This window comes from Lampris incognitus, chromosome 6, assembly GCF_029633865.1.
Source record: "Lampris incognitus isolate fLamInc1 chromosome 6, fLamInc1.hap2, whole genome shotgun sequence".
Lineage (NCBI taxonomy): Eukaryota > Metazoa > Chordata > Actinopteri > Lampriformes > Lampridae > Lampris > Lampris incognitus.
The window spans coordinates 17,313,728-17,340,022 of record NC_079216.1 but is presented as its reverse complement, the minus strand read 5'-3'; the positions used below and the strand labels follow the sequence as shown (position 1 = coordinate 17,340,022).

Below are 26,295 nucleotides of genomic sequence, written 5' to 3'. Positions count from 1 at the left end.
AGCTGATTTTGCAGAATTTTTTTTATCACGACTCCCGTTCATTCCACAGCCACGCTTTCATTCCACTGTCTGTCTCCTGCTCTCGGTCGCCATCTGCGGGTAAACCAAGCTCTCGCCAATAGCCTCGATCCCTGGGATCTCTAGTTTCACTGAGCTCTGGGTTCACCTTTCTCCGTGATGTCCAGCCTCTCTCGACAGTTAGTGAGAGTTTGGTCAGTTTAGTAGTCCTAGCAGAATGGTGTAAATAAATAGAATAAAAATTCTCAGGATGGGTAGCGGCGCCTCCGTCAACGATGCGACCCGTTTGGCCGACAGTGACCCGGCCCGGGCAGAGAGTGCTGCACCTGCCGAAGATGAATTCACCAACCTCCGCCCCACATCCCCGGCAGGAGCCAGCTCCGAAACACAGGAGGTAAACTGCTTTCATTTTTTCATTTGGGACAACAACAAAAGAAGAGAAGAAGCTAGGCTACGTATTGAAATGAGTGTGTAGAATTTGTAATTCTGCCACTATGGGAAAACACTGAAATAAAAAAAGTGCTATGTAAAGTTGAATTGGTCGATATTTACAGCACATAATAGAAAGCAATTCAATTTAGTCTGAGTTAAAGCGCAACCGATAAAAAGAAGGTAAAAGAGGAAAAAGAGAAGAATTATAGAAGAAAAGGAACTGACGAAAGAAGACAACAGACAGAATAAATAGAAATTTGATCCTCAGCAAAATAGAATGATGAAGGAACAAAAGAACAATAAAACAGAATGACATGAATCAAAAATAGAATTGATTTAATTAGAACAGAACCCATAACTGATCAACAGGAGATTACATAAAAGTTGATTTTTTTTTAAAAAGCGGTAGAGGGAATAACCGAGGTGAAAACACGATTTAAAAAGACACGTTTAAAGCACACGTTGAAAGGGCTGTTGAAGTGGCTGTTCTCATTGCAAATGGACGACTATTCCACATTTTAGGACCATGTACACAGAAATCTGTTTTACCGTGAGTCTTAGTCAGGTGTCTCTGAATCTGGTTGCCCTGCCACGGGCATATTTATGCAGCATAACCGTATATGTAGACAGGAGCGAGTACATTAAAATAATCTTAAAATCTGCAGTACTAATTGGGAGCCAATAAAGGGATTTCAGAATAGCAGTGATGTGACATATTTCCTCTGGTCCTGTCCCTGTCTGTGCTGCAGCAGTCGTAGCTGTCCTATGATTTCCTCGGGCAATACTGACAGCTGTCAGTCTACTTTTAACAAATGCATGCACCAATCTCCCAAGTATCAGGTGGAGAGAGAAAAGCCTTAACTTCTGAGATATTCTTAGATGATAAAATGGCGTTTTACTTACAGGTTTTACATGTGGTTGGATGCTTAGCTCTGGGTCGATGACGACACCCAGACTTTTGGCTTGGTGTGTTGCATATTGTGATAATGAATTTAGGTGTGAGCTCATTCTCACGAATACATTCCACCCTGTCACGTTTTATTAACCACGGATACTAAGTTGGTTTCACACGAGCCAGCTTCACAGGACAGCCATGTAGTTGAGATCCGGTCAACTGATGACAACATCTCAGAAAAGAAGGACGATGACAGACAAGAAGAAACAGACACTGTCGTTGCACCAAACGTGGCTGTGAGTAGCGCCATGATAAAAGATAATGGTTTGAAATACTTGATTTGAAACCTAGACAGTCAAACATAGGAACCTTTGTCTGCCTGCCAGGAACCTTTGCCTGAGAGCGAAGAGGTGCCACTGGCGTTTGAGAGTTTTCTCCACAACAACGGGACCCTGTACAGCTGCTTCAGCCAGCATGGAAACAGAGTTTATGTCGACGAGTCTCAGGTAGGCCCCTCTTAGTAATCACAACCACGGCAGCATAACTGCTTGGCATTTCCTACATTCAGCCTCTAACTCCTGCATCTTAACCTGTTTAAAAGGACCTGCAGACTTTCCCAAACGACTGGTACAGTCAGGGACGATTCATTACCAACACCAACGAGGTAATATTACTGTGTCTCCAGACAAGGTCATGGGCACATCTGCTCAACCTCAGACATGTAGGTGGAAAGACACTGGACATGCAGCACAAAGAGCAACAGCAATATACAGTTATATAGTAATACAAAAATTAATATACAACTTATAATTATATTCAATGTACACTATGACATATGCATGAACGTGTGATGACAACTGTTGAAGTTTTGTTATGTTGCTCCACAGGCGTCGTCCACTCAGCTTCAGGTTTCTGCTAGCAGTCAACAGGTGGTCAACCAGCCAGCAGTCAGAGATGATGACCGAGTTAGTAGCATCTACATCCAGGGGAGAGGAACTTTCATGACATACATGTTTGAGGTAACTGAGACTGCTACTAACATGTTAATAAATCTTTTTTTGTGTTTTAATATATAATTCTCTGTTTGTCTGTCCATGTGACCTGTCTGTGTGAATGCAGTTTTGTGAGCTTGTGAATACAACATTATAAATAGAGTTCATACTTGTGGTGACAGTCAAGGCCTAAAACACCTGATGAATGCACACCTCTGCCCCCATCACTTTAAGTATTAATGAACTACCTTTAAATGACATAAAATCTGCATCCCAGAGCGTCCGGATGGTGTAGCGGTCTATTCTGTTACCTACTGACACAGGAATCACTAGTTCAAATCCCCGTGTTGCCTGCGACTTGGTTGGGCATCCCTACAGAAACAATTGGCCTTGTCTGCGGGTGGGAAGCCAGATGTGGGTATGTGTCCCGGTTGCTGCACTAGCGCCTCCTCTGCTCGGTCGAGGCGCCTGTTCGGGGGTAGGGGGAACTGGGGGGAATAGTGTAATCCCCCCATGCACTACGTCCCCCTGGTCAAACTCCTCACTGTCAGGTGAAAAGAAGCGGCTGGTGACTCCACATTTTTGGGAGGAGGCATGTGGTAGTTTGCAGCCCTCCCTGGATCGGCAGAGGGGGTGGAGCAGTGACTGGGATGGCTCGGAAGAGTGGGGTGATTGGCCGGATATATTTGGGGGGGAAAGGGGGGGGCTGCATACGACTCCAACACATGTGATGTTCTCCTGTTGTGCTATGCTCCCCAGGAGAGAGTGAACGTCTGCAGGTACTTTGACCCTCAGTCAGGCCTGTGGCTGCTGCTGCCTCTTCAGTGGGAGATGAACATCGATTTTGTCAAACCAAGAGTCAAACACGTCATGGTAATTGAGCACCCAGCATAGGCACCCCTCCCTGCACATCTACCTCACCGCTGTCCTGGAAGACAGGGGTCAAAGTTCAGAGCCAAAGAGCCTTGGAAAGAGATGGAATAAATATTTCTTTGACCACAGAGTGATCATGGATGATAGAGAAGTGACATGGAGAGAGATAAATAAATATATTATTGTCCTGATGGAAGAAATTCTTTTTCATGGCCTGTGCAGGATACTCAAAAACACTACAGATAGAGAAACACAACTAGTACACACTTCAAAAAGAATGCACGTGGAAACACCCACTTGGTAGTCAATTCAGAAGTTTACAATGGATTACACAAGCACTCAGAAACATCTAGAAACACCTGCATTATTGAGAAAAGCACTTTGCCACAAGCAGTCATTTGGTATAATGAGAAGTATGTTTAAAGCTCCTTTAGCAGAAGATACAAAACCTCTGCTACACTAACGCATGCCTTTTGATACCTGTGTGTTTAGCCATAAGGGGCTATAGTGAGTGAGGTCTGGTTATGGTTGTGTGTGTGTCTGGGGGGGATGGAGATCTTTGTGAGGCTGTGTGTGATTTTGAGGAATTTGTTCTTGTTGGGGATGGTGAACAGAGTATGCCATACAGAAGCACCTGTTCAATGACGTTTCATTTTAAAGGAGGAAAAGGAGGGCATCCGGGTGGCGTGGCGGCCTATTCCGTTACCTACCAACACAGGGATCGCCGGTTTGAATTCTCGTGTTACCTCTGGCTTGGTCAGGCGTCCCATCCCTACAGATACAATTGTCCGTGTCTGCGGTTGGGAAGCTGGATGTGGGCATGTGTCCTGGTCGCTGCTCTAGCGCCTCCTCTGGTTGGTCAGGGCGCCTGTTCGGGGGGGAGGGGGAACTGGGGGGAATAGCGTGATCCTCCCACGTGCTACGTCCCTCTGGTGAAACTCCTCACTGTCAGGTGAAAAGACGCGGCTGGTGACTCCACATGTATCGGAGGAGGCATGTGGTAGTTTGCAGCCCTCCCTGGATCGGCAGAGGGGGTGGAGCAGCGACCGGGATGATACAACGGGGGAGAAAAAAAGGGGGAAATTTAAAAAAAAAGGGAGGACAAGGCAGGATTGGATGGACAGAGTCTTATGTGTATGGAAGACAGTCTCTGTTGACAGTGTTTATGGGTGTCTGTGGTGTGTTGACTGAAACGTTGGTTATTGTCCCCGGCGTTGCCCCAGTGGTACCTCATGGCCTTTTGCCACCCCCACTGTCTCTACATCTACGCTGACTGGGATGTGGGTGTGGTCAGGTGTGTTGGGTGGATAAGTGGATGAGTGTTTTCTCTATCTTGAGAGATGTTGAGGTAGAAAACACTACTGTCACAGTGATTTGTGGACTGTAGGAACTGTGGTGAAGTGAGTTGTGGATTGTAGGAACACTGAGAATGAGTTGTTGTTATGTGAGGAGTGTGAGGATGGCAGTGTCATCTGAATATTTGAGGTAGATAGAGATATGGAAGGAACTCTGATACTTATTTATGTACTGAATATACAGGAAGAGACTAAGAACACAGGCCTGGGTTACTCAAGTGTTTGTGACAATGGTGGGTGAGAGTGATTTGTCAACCTTATTTGCCCGTGGTCTGTCGACTGGCAAAGTTATGGGCCCGAAGGATGAGTGGTGAGGGGACGGTGTGGTGGAGGAGTTTCCTGATCCTCTGGTGGTGTTGTGTTGCATGAAAGGCAAAGCTGAAAACAAGGACTGATCACGGATGACAGAGAAGTGTCAGGGACAGAGAATAAATCATCATGGATAAGGGAAGTAACAAGCAGAGTCAAGTTGCCCACATATTAAAAACGTTTTTTTTAACAAACAGGTTCATGACAAGATGCTTTACAGAGACCAGAGATGATAATCAATAAAACAGGAGGACGGGGCCGTATTAGTTGTGCTTCTGTTCTTCCTCGTGTGCTCTAGGCTTCCCTACCAGGCTTAGTGGACCAGAAGGAGATCACTGCGGCCCTTAGACAGTCCAACTATGATCCTGATGAGGTTATCTCTGTTTACCTCAGCATATTTGGAGATATTCTGCTCCAGTCCTCCTCCACAGGAGACCAGAGCTACACGGACCTCAACTCCTTCAGGTATGGGAGAGCAGTAGACAAGAGCTTGAAGCCCTCACTCCCCAAGCAGCCTTTGGCCCTCATAATATTGTTCTATGTGTGTCTTCCCATACCTATGTGGTATGATCAGTTCATCTGGAACCAAATAAGCTTTTTATAGCTGTTTTAATCCAGCAATATACAAGATGAATTGGGAATATTGATTGAGGATGGAACAAGAGATGGACTTTATTAACGAAGCACAGCCTTTCCTAGAGCCCAGTGGGGCTGACATACTTCCTCCTATTTCTCTTTGTCTGGATTGCATATTCTTTCTTCCTTTGTTGTCTGCTCACAAATGGCCCCTGCAGGGCTCATCTGGAAAAGGACCGGATCATAGAGGACCTGAGACAGAAGCTCCGAACTGAAGAGAAGGAGATTGAGAACCATCTCCAGAGGAACAGTTATCTGGCTCGGGAGGCCCGCTACCTGTCCGACATGGTCCAGCACCTTAACCAGAAGGTGGCAGAGCTGGAGGCAGACCAGCAGGAGGCCCATGAGAAGATCCGAGCCCTCTTGACCCGCCGGACGCCTACCGTTCCACCTGCCAAGTCTGTGCCAAAACCCACAGTGGACCTGGCCCAGCTCCGGCAGGTCAGCAAGCTGACACGTGGGCTCAACATCTCCAACAAGCAGCTTCGGTCCACGGTGCGGCAGGTGCTGACTGACATGCAAAATCAACTGGAGCAGCTGAGGGAAGCTGTGGCAACAATGACCCAAATAGAGCAGGAGGCGGCTGGGGTCGTGGAAGAGCTACGCACTCTATACAGAAAAGAGGCCCTGGAGAGGAAGAACCTCTACAACAAGCTGCTGGAGCTCCAGGGGAACATCAGGGTGTTCTGTCGCTGCAGGGGGAACTCACCCCCTAGCACCTGTGTGGAGATGACCTCAGATAGGGAGGTGGTGGTGGTCCAGAAAGGAACCAGGAAGAAGTTTCAGTTTGATAAGGTCTATCCTCCCAGCACCTCACAGGTACATCAACACAGTTTGCCCCAACCCCCCTTTCTTTTTGCATGTTTGCAGTATTGAATGAGGTGTAGTCCTTAACACAATTGGAGCCTTATTTTAGCTGATAGGATTGTTAATGTTTGTTTAGTTCCTTGTATTCCACAGCATTTTGCAACTTGGTTGAAAAAAGGCTTTATCACTTTTATATTATTATTACTCTTATACTTTTTTCTCCCCTATTGTACCTTGCCAATCATCCCGCTCTCCGAGATGTTCTGGTCACTGCTGCACCCCCTCTGCCGATCCGGGGAGGGCTGCAGATTACCACATGCCTCCTCCGATACATGTGGAGTTGCCAGCCACTTCTTTTCACCCGACAGTAAGGAGTTTCACCAGGGGGACGTAGTACGTGGGAGGATCACGCTATTCCCCCTAGTTCCCCCATATACCCCTGAACAGGCGCCACGGCCGACTGGAGGAAACGCTGGTACAGCGACCAGGACACATAACCACATCCGGCTTGCCACCCACAGACACAGCCAATTGTGTCTGTAGGGATGCCTGACCAAACCAGTGGCAACACTTATTCATATAACAGCTTTACTTCTCCTTTTTCTTCCTTGGTTTCATTTTCTTCTTCTTCATTAATTTCTTCTTTTTATTTTTCTGAACCAAAATGTCAATGTTGCATCATTCACCTTCATTTCTCTGTGCAGGAGGAAGTGTTTGAAGGAACCTTGCCTGTCATAAGCTCCTGCGTGGATGGGTACAATGTCTGTATTCTCGCTTATGGGCAGACAGGCTCTGGAAAGACTTACACCATGATGGGCACCAAAGACAAGCCTGGGGTCAATATCAGGTGAGATAGGTTCACTGGAGCTGTGACTACAACAGCGTGAATAACTGGAAAGGAATACTGCTCAAACCTGTGATGTCACGAGTTATCAGGTGTTGGATGAGATCACGTTGACAAAGGCATTTGTCAGAGACAGCAGAGGAAACTGGAAAATCATTTTAGGGGATTTAAAAAATAATTATAAGGAGATATTTCCTGCTTCAGATTCTATATGGGAATAAAAACTCAATTATCCCGTAGGTAAAATCAGTCCCCGCATTCATTAGCTGGTGACCGTCCCCAGATTTTAAACGTCGATGACATCACAGCCATTAGTGTAGAGTGTCCTGGACCAGAGTAATGAGAAACATTAATTATTAAATTATGATTCTACACTGAAGTAAGTTATTCCACACTGTGGATGTCAAAAAAAGAAGAAGCTCAAGCTGCTGTGGGGAAGGTGACATGATCATGGAGCTGTGCTACTTGATGACAGGGCATCAATATGTTATTAGTTATTCCAGCAGATCAGAACTAAGACGCACAGGGTCACATTACGCAGGGAAGATTAGGTTCTCTTTGTTTCTGGTGTGAACAGCTGCAAGATTAGCCTCTTCTTAGTATAGGGTTGCATGTAATCTCAGACACACAAGTGTTGTATGTTGGCAACAACTCTGTGTGTGTGTGTGTGTGTGTGTGTGTGTGTGTGTGTGTGTGTGTGTGTGTGTTTTTGTCTGTCTCCAGGTCCGTGCGAGAACTTTTGCGCATTTGTGCGGAAAAGGAGAAGGTATCTTATACTCTGAAGGTAAATATGGGATGAAGGTCTGGCAGCCTGCTGACTTAGACATTAACACGTCGAAGCTGCTGTGAGGAGTTTTTCCATCATCCTCACTTTACTTCCGATACCTCCGTATGACAAACATGAGCACATGAGACATCACCAAGAACACTGGATGTTGTTGCACAACGTTTCCAAATGTTCGACTCCAGGACGGATTCGCCGTGAAATCTGATGACCTAATTTACGGCGCACAGATGGGATAGGATAGACACAACTAGTAATATATTCCCTCGTAGCTGTATATCTTGCAAGCAGCTGTTTTACCAAATCACCACCACATTTCTCACTCTTCCCGCCGGAACGACCGCGATTTCACTCCTACCTAAAACGACCATGGGCGGTCAAAATGACGGCCGGGTTTTAAACTCTATAGTCTGTCAAAATAAATACCAAGTTGAGATATTAATGCATTGCATATTGTAACGTGTACGGATAAAAATACACGCTGGCCGCTGGCTTGCGGGTCCGACTCTTTAGTCGAGCGGTTAGCGATGTCTCCTGCGGTGCGGGCGATACGGGTTCGCTTCCCGGCCGCGGCAGTTCCTGTGGTTGCGTTGTCCCCCGAATTCGCTACAATATGTTAGTATGTCTGTTAGGAAACGACTGACACCAAAATTAACAATTACAATACTATTTTTAAACAATTTAAACTTCAAAGAGACATGGTCGAACTTGAATAGCAAAATTGAAAAATTGAAAATATTACCTGAAAAACACATATTGCTAATCTAACAAACGTAACAAGGCCTATAAAACGTGAAATGTAAGACGAAAATAACCTTTGAAACAGTCCCAAACAATGACCGGAACTTAAAAACTTCTAGAACAGTGGGCCGTCAAAATGACCGCCCTCGGTTTTTAAACCCAATATTCTGTCAAAATAAATACCCAATTGAGATATTAATGCATTACATATGTTAATATGTCTGTTATGAAACTGACACCAAAATTAACATTTTAACAACTTTTAATGCTATTTTTCAAACAATTGAAAATGGCCGCTGTCCAACGCCTGTAAATGCTGCAACGCGTCGGTGGTAGTCATGGTACGTCTGTAACGGCGTCTGTAACCAGACATGTTGGAAATAATCAAAAATCAGTTGGAAATAATCAAAAATCCAGTTTAGACTCTTTGACTGCACTGGAGAACGCTAGAGTGTTTCTAGCACAGAACAACGAACTTCGCGAAGGAAATGATGCGACCGAACACGTCATCAAAAGTGACATGACGCGCACGATGACGCGCGGTCATTTTGACCGGTCATGGCCGTTTTTGGTAGCTCTTATAACCTTTTTTTCGTGCAATTGATCTTAAACTCATTTTAATGCAAATATATGCCATTTTTAGTAGCATTCAGTGAGCGGCAGGTCTGCACCCCCCCCCACAAAGTTATTAAACTTTGAACATCCAAAATAGAATATTACATGGAATATTTTCATTTCTGAAACAACAGATATTCATTGTCAAAACAATATATCTTCATAATGGGAAACAATCCATCCATCCATAAGTCAATATATCTTAGAACCAGGGCGGTGTAAAAGTAACTTGTCAACCCAAGACCAAAACCTTTACAAATTACCCTTTCTATCTCATCTTTTGTCTTTTAAAGATCATCTCATTCAATTTTTGTTTTCAAACAACAAAGCAATTTTTGTTGTTGTTGTTGCTTTCAGATATCCATGCTAGAGATCTATAACGACAGCCTGAATGACCTGCTGAGCAAAACCTCTGGGACTACACTGGAGATCCGGGTCCAGGGGAAGTCAGTCTCGGTTCCAGGGCTGACCCAGATACAGGTGCAGACAGAGGAGGACATTTTAAACGTCATGGAGACGGGTGAAAAGAACAGAAAGATTGCATCAACCAAAATGAACATAGAGAGGTAATGCAAGTTGAGTCTCTTTCTCGTGACTAACAAGTCCTGGTTTCAGCTTGATAAAATCCTCCCAGGTACTGCGTCTTAGAAACCTCTCCTATTGATTATGAACTCGTTTGAACTTCCAGGAATTCAATTTCCTGTCAAGTTCAGTGGTTAAACGTATAGTGGTCACTTATTCATTCCTGTCTTCAAAAAGACCGAAAGGGTTCATGTTTCATTATTAATGTCAACATTCGGTTGCCCGGTTAATGCATCCCCACAAATGCAATAACAGTAATAACACTAATAACAGTAAGTAATAACAGTAACAAAAAAATTATTTGAAAGGGCACTGATGGTTTCATTTCATTTGCAGTGTTCCTGCAAAACCCTACATAAAAGGATTTGGTCATGTAACACCGTGAAATATTTTGTAGGGGAAATTTTCTCAGTAGTACTGACATATAAATGCAGGTTGACAAAATATGCCGTTAAAAATAAAACTATCCACACAAAATCAGGCCACAATTGTAACAGTGTGATCCTCCCACGTGCTATGTCCCCCTGGTGAAACTCCTCATTGTCAGGTGAAAAGAAGCAGCTGGCGACTCCACATGTATCGGAGGAGACATGTAGTAGTCTGCAGCCCTCCCCGGGATCGACAGAGGGGGTGGAGCAGCGACCGGGACGGCTCGGGCATGAACACCCCCAGGGACACATGGGTTCTGTTGAGGCTGTTCAGATGGCAGTAAATGTAAAATCTTTCCCCTGCAGTTCACGCTCTCATCTGGTGTTGACGCTGGTTGTGGAGGGGACAGACAGTGTGTCTGGTGTGACATCTCGGGGCACCTTAACCCTGTGTGACCTTGCTGGATCTGAACGCATCTCCAAGACAGAGGCCAAAGGTCAAAGGCTGGTCGAGGCTGCCGCCATCAATAAATCCCTCACAGCTCTGGGGCAGGTGGGCTGCCATCATACCAACTAGATGAGCTTGAAATTGTGATTGAGATCAGCACTGTGCTGATGTTTGTCATTCTAACTTGCATCAAAACATACTTAGATGGAAAATGTATTTGAACTTCTTTGTTTTTCTTATTAATAATGACATGAGAGGGGATTCTAGTTAGAGAAATTACTTGGGGGTAAAATATAACAGCATCTGTATACATACACCGATCAGCTAAAACATTAAAACCACCTGCCTAATATTGTGTAGGTCCCCCTTGTGCCACCAAAACAGCTCTGACCCATCTAGGCATGGACTCCACAAGACCTCTGAAGGTGTCCTCTGGTATCTGGCACCAAGATGTTAGCAGCAGATCCTATAAATCCTGTAAACTGAGGTGGGGTCTCCATGGATTAGGACTTGTTTTTCCAGCACATCCCACAGATTCTCAATTGGATTGAGATCTGGAGAATTTGGAGGCCAAGGCAACACCTTGAACTCTACTATGTGATGTTCCTCAAACCATTCCTGAACGATTTTTGCAGTGTGAAATGATGTGTAGGTAGGTGGTTCGTGCCAAAGTAACATCCACATGAATGCCAGGGCCCAAAGTTTCCCAGCAAGTCAAGTCAATTTTATTTGTATAGCCCAATATCACAAATTACAAATTTGCCTCAGTGGGTTTTATAGCAACACAACATCCTGTCCTTAGACCCTCACATTGGATAAGGAACAATTCCCAAAAAAAAAAAAAAACACCTTTAACAGGGAGAAAAATCAGGAAGAAACCTCAGGGAGAGCAACTGAGGAGGGATCTCTCTCCCAAGACAGACAGCGTGCAATGGATGTTGTGTTTACGCAATTTACACAATACAACACTGAAAGAGGATAAACAGAATTATAATGGAATTATAAAATATATGAAGAATATGATGAGGATGCCAAGCAGTGTCCAAACGTGTGTGTGGACACTGCCAGCAGAATGTTGCCCAGAGCATTACACTGCTTCTGCCACCTTGCCTTCTCCCTATAGTGCATCCTGGTGCCAACTCTTCCCCAGGTAAACAATGCATATGTACCCGGCCATCCACATGATGTTAAAGAAAACGTGATTTATCAGACCAGGCCACCTTCTTCCATTGCTCCATGTTCCAGTTCTGACACTCACGTGCCCATTGTAGGTGCTACGCAGCCCCATACGCAACAAGCTGCGATGCCCTGTGTGTTCTGACACCTGTCTATCATAGCTAGCATTCACTTTTTTCAGCAATCTGAGCTACCAGATGGGCTAGCCTTCACTCCCCATGCACATCAGTGAGCCTTGGGCACCCATGACGCTGTCGCCGGTTCACCGGTTGTCCTTCCTTGGACCACTATTGGTAGCTACTGACCCCTGCATACCAGGAACACCCCACAGACCTGCCGTTTTGGAGATGCTCTGACCCAGTCTTCTGGCCATCACAATTTGACCCTTGTCAAAGTTGCTCAGATCCTTATGCTTGTCCCATTTTTCCTGCTTTCAACACACCAACTTCATGAACCAACTGTTCACTTGCTGCCTAATATATCCCACCCCTTGACAGGTGCCATTGTAATGAGATAATCAATGTTATTCACTTACATGTCAGTGGTTTTAATGCTTTGGCTGACCGGTGTACGTCTGTCACATAATGAATTTCATCATAGAAGGATGGGGAAAGTAATTTACACTGTTTGTCTGCCCAGCACCGAATGAGTACCTAGCAGCAAAATTCTATGACTGTCTTCATCTTTCCTCCTACAGGTCTTCAGCGCTCTGCGGAGCAATGCACTCCACATACCGTTCAGGAACTCTAAACTCACCCACCTCCTCCAGCCCTGCCTTAGCGGAGATGCAAAGGTAAAGTCTCACCCAACCCTGAGGAAGATTCTCTTCTGTAACAGCGTTTCCCTCAGGTTGTTTTATTTGCACATTCTGAAGTTTCTAATAAGCCCAAAATGGATAGATAAATGACATCAACCATGACTTTGCGTAACCAAATTGTGTGGCTGGCCTTCTCCCTCAGTGCTGTGTGTTTGTGAATGTGAGTCCAGATGTCAGGAACATCGTGGAGACGCTCAGCACACTGCAGTTCGGCTCCACCATCCAGCAGGTAGCGTTGGGCAAAGCCCCTCAGAACATTGTACCAGCAAAGAACATGAAGACCGACAGAACATGAAGATGATTTCAGTACAGCAAAACCTCGTAGAGTCTGTGTGATGGACTACGTATCAAAAAATGTGGGTCTTTCGAATTTAAATGACAACAGAAAAAAAGCAACTAGTTTCTTAAATTGTGGTTTTGCATACACACTGTAAAATAAATTGCACAATGTCCAATTTAAGCACAAATGTTACATTCAGTCCTCTTTATTATTTGTCTAGAGTAATAACATCCAGTGAAGGCTGCAGCCAGCTTCAGTTTCCTAAAAAGGCTTCTGTTGGTGCAGACGAGGGCAGCAAAATTAATCAAACTCTTTTCTGTGTCCCAGGACTATGCTACCACCTGGCTGTCTCAGATAATTTCTTATTTTACCAACATCTCAGCATGTCCAACACCTCCATCATAATTTTCTGAACATTTTAAATCACTCAAAATTGTATTATGTTAAAAATAATGTATCTAAAATGGAGTCTGCTGCTGCTGCTGCTGCTGCAAAAAAGCCCTCATGCACAAAGGTGGACGAATCTGTCGAGAATAAGCAATATGCAACTCAGGGGAGGATTACCCTGTCCTTGTAGAAATCCACTCATCCATCCATCTATATCATCTATCCATCCTGTGGTTAACTGTTCCAACCTTCTAGTTGTAGGGTCCCCTGTTTTTCAGAAGTTGATTGAGAACACTGGTCTGCTTTAAGGCCTGGAGGTTGGAGATATCCTCCGCAATAACGGGGATGTCTCCTCTGTGGTCAGTCTCGTCTGTTTCACTGTCACTGTCCGACAAGGCACAGAGGAGGGCATCATTCTCGTAAGTAGGGAAGTAGTACCTGTGGGCAAGGTGAGTTTAAGGAGTTAGTGTTTCCACATGATCATTTCAGAGGATCAAGCCAGAGAATTACATGTTCTCAAGCCTCTCTTTGGATTTATTCCCAATGGGTGAAAAGAGGGAGGGGCTACAAGTTTTTAAATTATGTCAACCTTTGACAAACGAGTACAGAGCTACAAAAAGGTCTTCATTAGCTGCAACAGCGGGAACTTCCTGCAAGTAAATTTTTTTTTTGCATTCAGGAGGTAGTGTTAAGGCCTGGGTCTTACTGAGGTTGATCCCAAGCTGACATCTCTGGTAGTTTCATCACATGACCAGAAGCCGCGATGTGACATAGGACGTCATCTTTACAGCTGAACTTCTCTCGGCAGCCGTAGCAGCGGCACTGGTGGAGCTCCCGTCGGATGTAGTTGACCAGTTTGACTTGCTGGTAGAACTTGAGATCTGGAGGGAGAACACGGGTGTGTAGCTGTGTTACTGGGTTGGGGAACACAAGGAAAAGACTTGGCTTTGGTGATGATTTGTCCCTGTGGAACACTCACTGAGATCGGTTTTCAATGTGTGCAGATCAAAGCCATGAGCCTCCTGAAAAAGCAAGCAAAAAAGTTATCAACATCACAGAGCCTAGTTTTTTTGTAAGACCGTCGACATTTTTTTCTCTAGTCGACAAGGGCTTAAAAGACATTATGTGTCCAAATCACACGCTGCAATTCCATACAACATTTTCCAAATGATTTTTTTTCTTTTTTTGGGGATGGGGGCAAATTGGAGGTCTACTGGAATCCTCTAATGAAAAAGAAATGAAACACATTTCTCTGCAAGAGGACATCCAAACACAAACAGCACTCCCAGAATCTGTACCTTCATGTGCATGTACATCTTGTCCATAGTCTCTGACTGCTGCTCACAGAATAAACACACAGCGCACATCGGGTGGGACTGCCAGTCCGACCAATCACTGCACAGAGATCAGACAAAGCATCACCGGGCGTATTTCTTTTAGGTTTATAAAGTGGCCAAATTCCAATGTCCACCCTAAGCCCTAAGCACTGAACCCCCTAAGTGGTGTCACCTGCATGTGAACAATGTACAAGGCTCAGCGTTTTCGGTTTTTACCGATTTTAACCGAAAAATACTCAGATTTTTTAAAAGGAGCAGATCGGTTTAAACCGATTTTCACCCAGATTTTATGTTTCCGTGCATCCAAAAGTTGTTCCTGTTCATGTGAGGTTATGTAACAGTGTCCTCTTGTGGCAAAATTGGGCATGCTGGATGGCTCTGAAAAATAAAAACTGAAAACGCTGAGCCTTGACAATGTATAAATGTGTGAGTCCACGGCAGTACAAGGGCTCAAAGGCAGGGGACCGCACTACGCGACATCATACGTTACTTTGATGACGCCAGTTGTTGCTGTCAAGATCAATGACGTTTCTAACAGTCAGCTTGTGTGATTGTTACTAAGTGTTTAGTTTAACGTTAAATTTTTTCATCTTCATGACCGACTTGCTTGAGGGACCAGCTGCCTCATTTTACCATTTGATTAATCGCAGTTTGTTGTATGAATATAATAATGTTGTAGGGTCAAAATAAACGAAAAATTAAAACATATTTTAAAGTAATCATGCCATCGTCGGACATACACACTGCTTTAGGCTATACACATGAAAACCTCTTGCCAGATCCTTCCATGTTTTGTTTTTTTTTTACACTTCTGTGATGTCCCTGAACAGACTAGCTTTAGAAACACAAGCTTAATCTACAAGGTAAATTTCAATTCAAGTCTCTGGTTAGGTCATAGAGCAGGCATAGACAACCATGTGCCATGGAGAGCCAAGAGTATGCAGGTTTTCCTTCCAGCCAGTCACTACACCGGGTGATTACCGCACTTCCAGCCAAAGAGGACAGACCCATCACCTGGAAAATCTGCATATCCTTGGCAATCAATGACACATGGTTGTCTTTGCCTGAGATAGATGGAACTGAGGACCCCAGGTTAAAATATAGTGTGGTCTCTGTCACACAATCTGGGCTGAAGCAGGACAATGACATTCTCAGATCTTACTCCTCTTCATCATCCACCATCTCACGGTCATCCTCGGACTGAACTTCCGCCCAGGTCTTCCCCAGCTCCTAACAGAAAAAAACATCAGCCCAATTAAGAAGGATATGTTTAAATAATACTGAGTGGAGGGTTCTTTTTTTTCCTCCAGAACTTTTATCTTTGTTAAAATTGAAAATTCCAATAAATAATTAATCATAATGAATTAAAGAGCTACATTTTAATTGTAGAAATCCTGAAGTTTAGGATAACCATCATGGCAGAGCAGTGCTTTGTTTACGGTTGGGTCTAACTCAGCCAATCATCTATGATGTTAGGCGTCCATCCCAACCAATGACATGCTCACTCTCACAGACCTCTCAACAGCTAACCCAATTACAAGGCAGACTTCAACAAAAGGGGCCTCATCAGCCTAAACAGCACTGAGTTTAGTGGATGTGCTGGCAGCATTATACAAATACCTTACCAGATAGTTGATGATGTAGAAGCGGTCATATTCATGGTTGCTGGCGTTTATTCGGCGATGAGCTTTCTTCCTCATGTGGTCTTTGAGCGTTGTTTTGTCTCTGAAGGTTTTCTCACAGTATAGGCACTGCAAACTGACAGGACGGATATAACAAGTCATCCTGAATGAGTGTGTCAGGGTTAGGGTCAGGGCTTAAAAGAGGACCTCTTATAGACTAATATCGTACCACAGTACAGACTGGTACCAATATAGTAGTGCCATGGGTCATGTTGACATATGGTACAGAGACAACAATACCTCTGATAGATTAATACATTACCACAGCACATACTGACCAACACAATACTTACTTGTCAAGTTTACTTTGTAAAGTGTCCAGGAACTCTGTGGAATATACTATGTTGTCAGGCAGCCCCACGCTGAAGGAGTGCTCCCTCGCCATGTGGTTGAGCAGTGATGACCTGTAAACAGTTAGTGAAAGCTTACATTGGTAGTAACAACTCAGGACCAAGCCCTAACAGTGGTACTCAACCATGTGCCATAGAGGGCTGAGAGTATGCAGGTTTTCGTTCCAACCGGGCTAGAGCCGGACCAGAGGCTTTATGGGGCCCTAAGCAGATAATGTCAGATAGAATGAGATATAACATAAGTTCTGAAAGTTTAATAAAGATGACCCATCAGAATCAAAGCCTTTATGACTAGGAACATTTTACACCAAAAACACAACACAACATGAAATTACATGTTTAAGATGTGTTAAACAAAGATTTAAAATGCTATATTTAGTTATATTTTGGACCCTTTGAGGCATGGAGTTTAGACAACATGGTTCAAGGCATTTTAAAACTTGGCTAAGACCTTATAATAACCCTATTAAATGACATAACGTGACACTTTATTGAGCACTATGGAGAGATTCAGGGGCAGCAGGGTGGTGTGCCAAGCATGGGGCGTTCAAGCCACTGTGTAATTAAGAATACTTCCTACCCCGCTGAACTGTCTGCGGCATAGGTGGTAACGCACCTGTTTCCGGTGAACTCATCGCTGCAGAACATACAGACTCGCCGGAAGCTGGTGTCATCCCTCTCTCTCTGCTGCTGCTCCAGGATCTCCTCCTGTAGACAGACCAACTATTATCTTAAAACCAGACAAGACTAGGATCCACTAGAAGACTAGGAGACACTTGGCTGTTACCCGAGCACTGTAGGGGCTAAAAGTTTTGTTGGTGGTCCAAAACTCTGCTGTACACTCAGTTAAAAAAAAAATATATAAAGAAAAACTAATAAAAGTGATATCTTTAGCAATCATTCCATACATAGCTCACAGATCATCTTTTACCCATTTCACACTGAACGGTTTTACTGGGTCTGCTTTAGTTTGAAAGAGTTCACAGGTCAGAACTGTAGAAAAATCAGTCATGAGTATTGTGCAGCAATCTTTGTAGGTACTGGCACAGCCTCCTCCTGAAATGGTGCTCATACGAACAGGTCTCACAGAATTCCAGCAATCACATATTCCACATGTTGGGTTTGACACATTTAAGGTCCCATGTTGTGAAAAAAAAAACCACATTGTCCTTGCTGTTTTTATTCTCCTTTGCTGTTTTCCTTGGTTTGTTTGTGAAAGGAGTGGGATGTGTAATGTAAAACATTTTAAATTAAAAAAAAATAAGAAACATCTCCATCTAAATCCAAATCCTAAATTCATAACAAGAAACCAAGCTTTTTACAAGCTGTTTTGAAAAAAAAAAACATTTGCAGAGTACAGCCAACAAGAGCGTGGCCTCCTCATCAATAAACAACACAGTAGCAACTAGGAAATAAAGCCAGTTCGAAAGAGAGCAAAGTAACAAAGATGTGGGGAAGAATGGCAAAATTGTGGTATTGTTATCAAGTGCATTTCACTCCAAACTCGACAATTTGTTCAGTGGATTTCAGCACCAACTGCTTTCTTAGCCAGGTCTGAATTAACAAGGTCTGCCTTAACTAAAATGCAGGGATTTGCTTGGTGTGTGTCAAGGGATTTTTCCAGGAAAAAACTAGGAAATGTGAAGGGGGCCTGATCAAAAATCCCAGGATTTGAAATCCAGGAAAATGCCAGGTTTTGGTGTGAAAATGGCTTGTGTTACCCCTGATTTTACACTATTTCCCGATTTTCATGGATCTTGGGTTTGGCTTTGGTCTTAAAAGCCTTATTTTAACCTTGGCCAGTGGTGTTATGACACCAATGGCGCCTGCCAGTCTGGCATCGGGAGTGAGAATACTGCTTTAAAATAATTTTACATGAGGAAAAAAACAGTATAATGTTCTGAATATTTAGTATTTGAAGGATTTCTAATGAACCCATTAAACTGACTACATAACCTTTCTGAAGTTGCTACCTCGGGCTTAGTGTATACCAAAACTTGTGAGTGTGAGTAAAGCTCAAGCTGCGTAAAACCACAAGGACAGGAAAACAAAGTAAATCCAGTAAATTTACATGTTTTTATCTAAAAAGATCAGCCTGTCCACGTCTTCAGATGCCTTGGTTGCATTCTGTTCATGGCTGGTCCAGCAGAGGCCTCGCTGGGTTACAGTACAATTCATTTAATTCTTTAAGCTTTACTGAGGTGGTCAGATGACAAAAGACACAAGTGGAATTTATTATAAGTGGCATCATAAATTCACTGCATCAGTGATGACAGGCTCACCAGTCTTTTCTGCTGGAGCTGCTCTCTGAGGGCTCTGTCTTCTGGGAGGACATCACAGAGGAGAAAGTAGTGTTCCTGTTTCTCTGCAAACGTAACAAAACCTGGTTAGAGAGAACTCTCAAATGGCCTTGTTACAGGAATGACAATTTTCTAACAATGTTTGAAATATTTCATCAAGGCCTTTTTAATGAGGGTGCCCTGAAAATATCCATAATTTTGAACAACACATTTTCTAGTGGTGACATATTCTTGTAGAAAACCATTTATTTTAAAAGCTGGCATTAGTTGAGGTATCATAACTGGACTTGTTCCTGAAAGCCTGTACTGTCTAAGCGACCAAAAGGTGAGCAAGGCAGGAGGTATCTGCCTACCAATCAGTGTCACAATTTAAACAAGCAATTTATTCTTATCCCTGCAATTATTTTACTTTACAGAGAAGCAGTACAGTGAATATTAATGTTTCTAAAGTCCCACTCACCAACAGGGCCATTTGAGTTTGTTTTTATCACGCTGCAGAAATCTGTAATGGGCTGTTCTAGGAATCTCCCTTTCCAGTACTGCATGTACCTGATGGGAGCACACAACATATATGAGTGGAAGCTGTCAATATCTAAACAGTCCTACGGTCATGGTGGAAGGGGGGAAAAAATCCTAATCTAGAGGATCCAGTCTGTGAAAGCAATATTTTATCAGCTAAGGACAAGATGACTTTACAAAATTACCAGAATTTGGTTTTGATCATAAAGTGTTTCATTGTAATTCGTTTACTTGGTTTGATTGTGTGCTGTCTTTCATTTTGTACAGTATGTTTTACTTCTATCACAAACAGAATCAGTGACAAAGAGGGAGAACCCAGTAAGGTTACAGAGTAATGTCGACTGACTGATCTTTCACATCTGTGTCTGTACGCAATGACCTACAGAGAGGTTTACAAACTGGCCCCATAAAAACCACAGATCTTTAGATGAGTCACCTGCTGAGATGGTAATGCTTCAAATATCTTGGGCTCATTTTGAACAATTAACTCATTTTCAATCAATACATCACTGACAACTGTAAACCCTGTGAGCAAAGATTCTGTCACCCGAAATTCAAGGCACTTTCTGTTGCCCCATACCTTCTGTTAGGTTTGACCAGAAATGTAAAGCACTTTGAGTGGCTGTTGCAGCTAGAAAAGCCCTATATAAAATGCAACTTCACTGACTGACTGACTGTTGCTACTCTACAAAAGCATAATTCAACTCATTCAACATTCAAGATGGCGCCGCAGACACCAGCCTCAGTGTGTTGGTGTGCATTCTCCTCTTTCTCCAGCTCTTTCACCAGAGAAGAGCTGATGAACATCAAGGAAACTACTTCTGTAGATTTATTTCCCAGCTTTTTCATCCCATCTGCGGAATTATTGCACATTTTCGTCAAAGGTGCGTTCACACTTATTCACGCAGTGGGACGTCAGAGGAGAGGGAAATGTGCCAGCATGCCGTTGCGTTTCTGCAGATGCGGACCACGCACTCCATTGCCGGGAATATTTCTTTTTAATGTGCGATCACTGTGCAACAAACTAGACAAGCCTCATCTTGAAGAATAGAGACTTTTCTTCATCTTATGTTTTGTGCATCATGGAAATAGTGGCAATACAGTGACATAATGACTGAAATCAACGATCAGTTTCATATGCAAATTGCTGTGACCATTCACTAGAGCATTGTTGCCACTGTTTTTGGTCGTCATGCCATATAAGGGCAGGGACACCTGCAGTCAGTTGAGACTGAAGAGGTCACTTAAATGAGTGATGAAACGTTTCTCTCAATAAACGCTGTGTCCAGATGAACTGATTCAACTTTCTGTTATTTCCTTACCTGGATTATTGAGCATGCATAAAAATATTTTGACTCATTTTGGCAAGGATTGCCTTAAACTTGTACGTGAGTACGAGCAAACGGTGCGTAAAATGGCACACTACAGGAACCACCTGAGATTCAGCCTCAGGTGCAGACAGAGCGAGATTACACCTAAGAGCCTGCAAATGAAATCTTCGGTCAAGGGCCACCGAGCTAACAAGATTCTCCAGGAGGCACAGAGCCAGCTGTTGAATGAATGGGTGAGACAAATTAATTTCATCATCAACACTTTGAAAGCCAAAGAAGAGCAGATCCAACAGAGACTCACATTGTGTCTAGATGAGACCACTTTCCAATGTGTGATTGAGTTCACGGCGAAGGCTCGTCTAGCACAACATGCAGTCAAAAATCAAGCAGCAAAAGAAGTTCGACCTATGTGCTGCATGCCAGAGACATCGGCAGACAACGGACAGTGCCCTCAACAGCAGACAGAGACACATGCCAGACACATGCCGGAGATGTGGACAAGTGGGTGAAGAATCTGTATGACAGACAACTCACCCAGGTGGAGAAAGACATCCTTGCTAGGGGGTTGAATTTTGCTGTCACTCCGAGGCAAATCCCACTAGTGGAACTGAACACAGCCACAGAATCAGCGATCCGTAAAAGCATCACGGACCCGGAAGCAGAGCAACTGCAGATGAAAGTTTCAGCCTGCCTGAGCAATGCGAAGCTGCCACCGTCCAACATCAGCAGAGGCAAGAGGAAAGCACTCATGACTCTCATTAAGGACAATAAAATCCTCATCGTTCAAGCAGACAAAGGCAGATAGATGCACCGTTGTATGAAACCAGACAGACTATCATGGGAAAGTTATGGCGTTACTTAGTGACATGAATACTTATGAGCCCCTCAAACCAGATCCAGGCAGCGGTTACAAGAAAAAGGTGATAGATTGTCTGAAGCTGTTAGAACAGGACAACGCTATTGACAGAATTTTGTACCATAGATTATACCCAGGGGAAGCTACACCTAGTCTGTATGGTTTACCTAAGATACTACATAAACAGGATGTGCCATTACAGCCTATTGTTTGTATGATTAACCCAGTGACCTCTAACATCTCTAAGTTTCTGGCATCTATTCTTAACCTGTTGGTTGGCAGTAATGAACATCCCATTCAGAACACTATGGATTTTGTGGATAAGGTGAGGGACATCAGGGGAATGAAACAATGGTCTCTTATGAGGTTACATCTCTCTTCACGTGTATTCCTGTTGATGAAGCAGTGGAGGTAGTACATATGAATTTACAAAATGACCCCACCCTTAGCAATAGGACCACCCTTAACACTGACCAAGTGTGTCTGCTCCTGAAGCTGTGTCTTCAGTCCATTTACTTCACATACAGGGGACAGTACTATAGGCAGAAGCATGGGTGTGCTATGGGTTCCCCAGTTTCACCTGTAGTGGCCAACTTGTTTATGTAGGAAGTGGAAAAGAGGGCTCTGATGTCCTATCCAGGACACCAACTAGCAATTAGTTCAGATTTGTGGATAACACCTTGGTTAAAATTAATCTCAGGACGTATCACTTTTTTATTTTTTGACTTTCCCCCCCTTTTTCTCCCCAATTGTATCCGGCAGATTACCCCAGTCTTCCAAGCTGTCCCGGTCACTGCTCCACCCCCTCTGCCAATTCAGGGAGGGCTGCAGACTACCACATGCCTCCTCTGATACATGTGGAGTCACCAGCTGCTTCTTTTCACCTGAAAGTGAGGCGTTTCGCCAAGGGGACGTAGCGCGTGAGAGGATCACGCTATTCCCCCCAGTTCTCCCCCCCGAATAGGCACCACCGACTGACCAGAGAAGGCGCTAGTGCAGCAACCAGGACACATACCCACATCTGGCTTCCTACCCGCAGACACAGCCAATTGTGTCTCTAGGGACAACTGACCAAGCCAGAAGTAACACAGGGATTTGAACTAGCGATCCCCATGCTGGTAGGGAATGGAATAGACCACTACGCTACCTGGATGCCCAGGATGTACCACATTTCACTGACCACATTAACTCTGTGGACAACCGCATCAAGTTCACTGGGGAGGATGTGAAAAATGACAGATTAGCCTTCTTAGACTGTGAAATTGCAATTGTTGATGGGGGACATTTGATTATTGATGTTTACCGTAAACCAACTCATACTGATCAGTACACCCCACATTAAAAAGGCCCTGGTTAATTGTGGTTATCCTACCTGGGTGTTTGTCAAAGCCAGGAAGATGCCCAAATAGTGCACCAGCCGATCGAAGAGAGAAGGACAACAGCTGCCTAAGCTTAAACCAGTGGTGAGTCCGTATATGGCGGGAGTGACTAGTTGAGACACGTAATTTCCAAACACTTTGTCTCAGTTGCTTTCAAACCCCAAAACACGCTGCACCAGAAGTTGGTTCACCCCAAGGATCGGGTTCCCCAGCACAAACAGAGCAATATAGGGTACCTTGTTACGTGCCAGGAGGATTACCGTGACTTGTACGTTGGGGAAACCAAACAGACGCTGGCCAAGAGGATGGCACAACACAGAAGAGCTAACGTGTCAGGCCAGGACTCCGCAGTCTACACCATCTACAGGCCAGTGGCCACTCTTTCGATCATCTCTGAACCGGGGGGGGGCTAAGAGTACATCTGTTGCCATCTTACAATGCTGTGATTGCAAACATTCCCAAATCCTCTGTTAATAGTACACATGGCCATTGAAACTCTAGTTAATGGTCACGCCTATTTGCATATGAAACTGATCGCTGGTTTCAGTCGTTATGCAACTGTATTGTTTATAAGGGGTGGGGATACCTGCAGTCAGTTGAGACTGAAGAGGTCACTTAGATGAGTAAAGAAACGTTTCTCTCAATGAACGCTGTGTCCAGATGAACTGATTCAACTTTCTGTCAAAGCCAATGATGGTGCACTTTTACACTGCATCGAGTCCATCCTCACCTCCTCCATCACTATCTGGTACACTGCTGCCACTGCTAAGGACAAGGGCAGACTGCAACGTATCATTCGCTCTGCTGAGAGGGCGATTGGCTGCAACCTGCTGTCCCTCTATGACCTGTACGCCTCCAGGACACTGAGGCAAACAAAAAGATCATGGCTGACCCTTCCCACCCAGGCCATGGTCTCTTCAAAACACTCCCCCCGGCAAAAGGCTAAGGTCTATAAAAACCAGAGCCTCGAACCACAAGAACAGCTTCTTCTCTACAGCAGTAGGCCTTTCTAACAAGCACCCAGACATCCACAGATCCTGACACTGCCGCCCTCTCACCCCCCACCCCCCTTCTATCTTCCCTATGCGTTCTGTATACGGACACCTTGCTTAAACCTGCACTACCCTGTAAATAACTCTTATTCTGTAAATAACTTCTTGAAATTCTCATTTAACTTTTTGTAATTACAGCTCCTGCCACCCAGTGCCAGGCATTTGGGGCTGCCATGTGGTCTCTCAGGTTTCAACTCTGAACTGGTGGTGAGTGCACCTTCTATTTTTATTTTATCTTGCATAAATATTTCATCATTATTTTTAACTTTTATCGGTACTATTTACTGTTAATCTTTCCCTCTTGTATCAACATACAAAGACAAATTCCTTGTGTGTTCTTGTACTTGGCAAAAAATACGATTCTGATACTACTCTACTGCTCCACCTATTTCTTCACCATGTCAACTGCTGCCAACAAGAACACGAACAAGTTCATGTGAATCACACACGCTGCCTCCAAAATCATTGGCCTTTCCAACCTCAACATGTCAACAGCAAAGCCATCACACGCAAAGCACTTACTGTAGCAAATGACCCCGAGCACCCCCTGAACCTATTCTTCACTTTAACACCATAATAAGTAAAGGTCCATAATCTGGAAAAAAAAAGGTCTGCTTTGGCAGAAGTTTCGCCCCTTCAGCCATAGCAGTTTAAAAAGTCTTAAGCTGTGTGGAAAATAGCTTCTTATTTGCTGTACAGCACACTATACTCATCTTCCCCCGTTTTGTTCAAATATCTGAATTCTAGCTGTAAAATTTAACCCCTATTTAGGTTAATCAAAAAATACCACAATGTAACTATAGTGTCCAAATCATGTTCACCGTTTTATGCTCAAAATAACATTGCAATGGTTTACTTCTTCTCTGCTCTGCTACTGCACTCTTCACTGTCAAATGCCACGTGGCAGGACAAGTAGAAGACGCAAAATGATAATTCAGTAGTGTCCAAAATCTCCATTTATTACTCCTTATACAGTAAGCTTTGGGTCTTTCATTATGTAGGGTATTGTAAATGAGTGAGTGAGGGAATGATTCTAGACACAGCTTTTGTTTGCATCAGTGTACCCATTTTTGTAGCATATAGTTGTAACATTGCACCTATTTGTGAGTGTATGGCTATATGAATATATATAAACATATCTGGAGGTATTTTTAATGTACAGGCTGTGGCAATACATTTCCTCACGAAAGACAATAAAGAATTTATATAACTAAACGTTAACTTTATTAATAAATTGCCTATGAGAAGCATTAAACATTAGAACGTCCCTCTTGTCAACAGACTATAAGATGCAAAGATATGCAAAGATATGCAAAGTTGCCCCCCCCCCCATAACGACAGGTGTAAACGAAGGCTTGGATGCATGATTTGCAAGTGAGATATTTTCCACAAGAGCTACGGAAACTGACAAGTGGGGCTTTGGTACCTTCGGAAATCTGCTATGAGTTTCACATCGGAGATGACCAGCTTGTGCTCCAGAAGTAGGTGTTTGAGAAGGCGATCTTTGTCTGACAGGGGGGCAGAATCCGAGCACAGCACACAGACGACCACCTCCCCACACGGTGACCATGATCCGGGTGGGCGGACGGGAGGTTCCTCTGGAAAACACAGGGGCTCCAAAATGCTGTCCTCTCCATCTGGAGACATGTACAAGTTAGGATCTTTCTCTCAGCACGTAGATTACATCAATTCTAGGGAGTTGGGGGTGCAATTCACTGATGGACAGGCTGAACAGACTCAGCATAGAGCATGTAGAATGTAGTAGAATGTGGAACTAGAGCGGCAGTACACAGCTGGTTTGACGGGGGGGGGGGGGGACACTGTGCATTTATTTGAAAACTAAAAAATCTTGGATGCAGCCATTTGGTGAACTGCCGTGCGTTTTATTGAACAATAAATTGACGAATTCAGTTAAAGTTATTAGTGTGGCTAACGGGCTAGCTGTGGAGCAACGAAACTGATGTAAACCACACAGCGACTGACGACTTTGGCGGCGGTCCGTTGTTTATCAGACTAACAAATAACACCAGTTTTATATTAACAGCCTTAAATGAAGATCAGTGCTGAAATGAGCTGTTTTGTGGTTTGAAACCACCGCTTACCGTGTGTGTTCCCACCGCAGGCGGCCAT

The 26,295-nt window shown here is 44.0% G+C and overlaps 2 protein-coding genes across 2 annotated transcripts; one reads left to right on the top strand and one right to left on the bottom strand.

The window, feature by feature from the left end:
* Nucleotides 1-268: 268 nt before the first annotated feature.
* Nucleotides 269-13,461, top strand: LOC130114468 (kinesin-like protein KIFC3). The gene is made up of 13 exons (XM_056282348.1): nucleotides 269-412; nucleotides 1,732-1,851; nucleotides 1,947-2,009; nucleotides 2,233-2,364; nucleotides 3,097-3,210; nucleotides 5,173-5,339; nucleotides 5,669-6,329; nucleotides 7,022-7,164; nucleotides 7,885-7,945; nucleotides 9,659-9,867; nucleotides 10,618-10,804; nucleotides 12,573-12,668; nucleotides 12,835-13,461. Exons 1-13 carry the CDS (start codon nucleotides 269-271, stop codon nucleotides 12,985-12,987), a joined length of 2,250 nt encoding a protein of 749 aa, XP_056138323.1. The 3' UTR covers nucleotides 12,988-13,461.
* On the bottom strand, nucleotides 13,134-26,295 carry znf277 (zinc finger protein 277). Its single transcript, XM_056282347.1, has 12 exons — nucleotides 26,268-26,295; nucleotides 25,592-25,802; nucleotides 19,489-19,577; nucleotides 19,011-19,093; nucleotides 17,345-17,436; nucleotides 16,672-16,782; nucleotides 16,322-16,481; nucleotides 15,859-15,926; nucleotides 14,658-14,754; nucleotides 14,339-14,381; nucleotides 14,066-14,240; nucleotides 13,134-13,797 (listed from the first exon to the last, which is right to left on the bottom strand). Exons 1-12 carry the CDS (start codon nucleotides 26,293-26,295, stop codon nucleotides 13,611-13,613), a joined length of 1,344 nt encoding a protein of 447 aa, XP_056138322.1. The 3' UTR covers nucleotides 13,134-13,610.

Bases quoted from the DNA above. Each gene is read 5' to 3' on its own strand.
- znf277 (XM_056282347.1), bottom strand. From the start codon at position 26,295: ATGGCCGCCTGCGGTGGGAACACACACG. The intron at 19,578-25,591 runs GTACCAAAGCCC...TGCTCCCATCAG, and splicing joins CTCATAGCAGATTTCCGAAG to GTACATGCAGTACTGGAAAG. The intron at 15,927-16,321 runs GTAAGGTATTTG...TTTTTCTGTTAG, and splicing joins TCTACATCATCAACTATCTG to GAGCTGGGGAAGACCTGGGC.
- LOC130114468 (XM_056282348.1), top strand. From the start codon at position 269: ATGGGTAGCGGCGCCTCCGTCAACGATGCGACCCGTTTGGCCGACAGT. The intron at 413-1,731 runs GTAAACTGCTTT...TCTGCCTGCCAG, and splicing joins CCAGCTCCGAAACACAGGAG to GAACCTTTGCCTGAGAGCGA. The intron at 5,340-5,668 runs GTATGGGAGAGC...TGGCCCCTGCAG, and splicing joins ACGGACCTCAACTCCTTCAG to GGCTCATCTGGAAAAGGACC.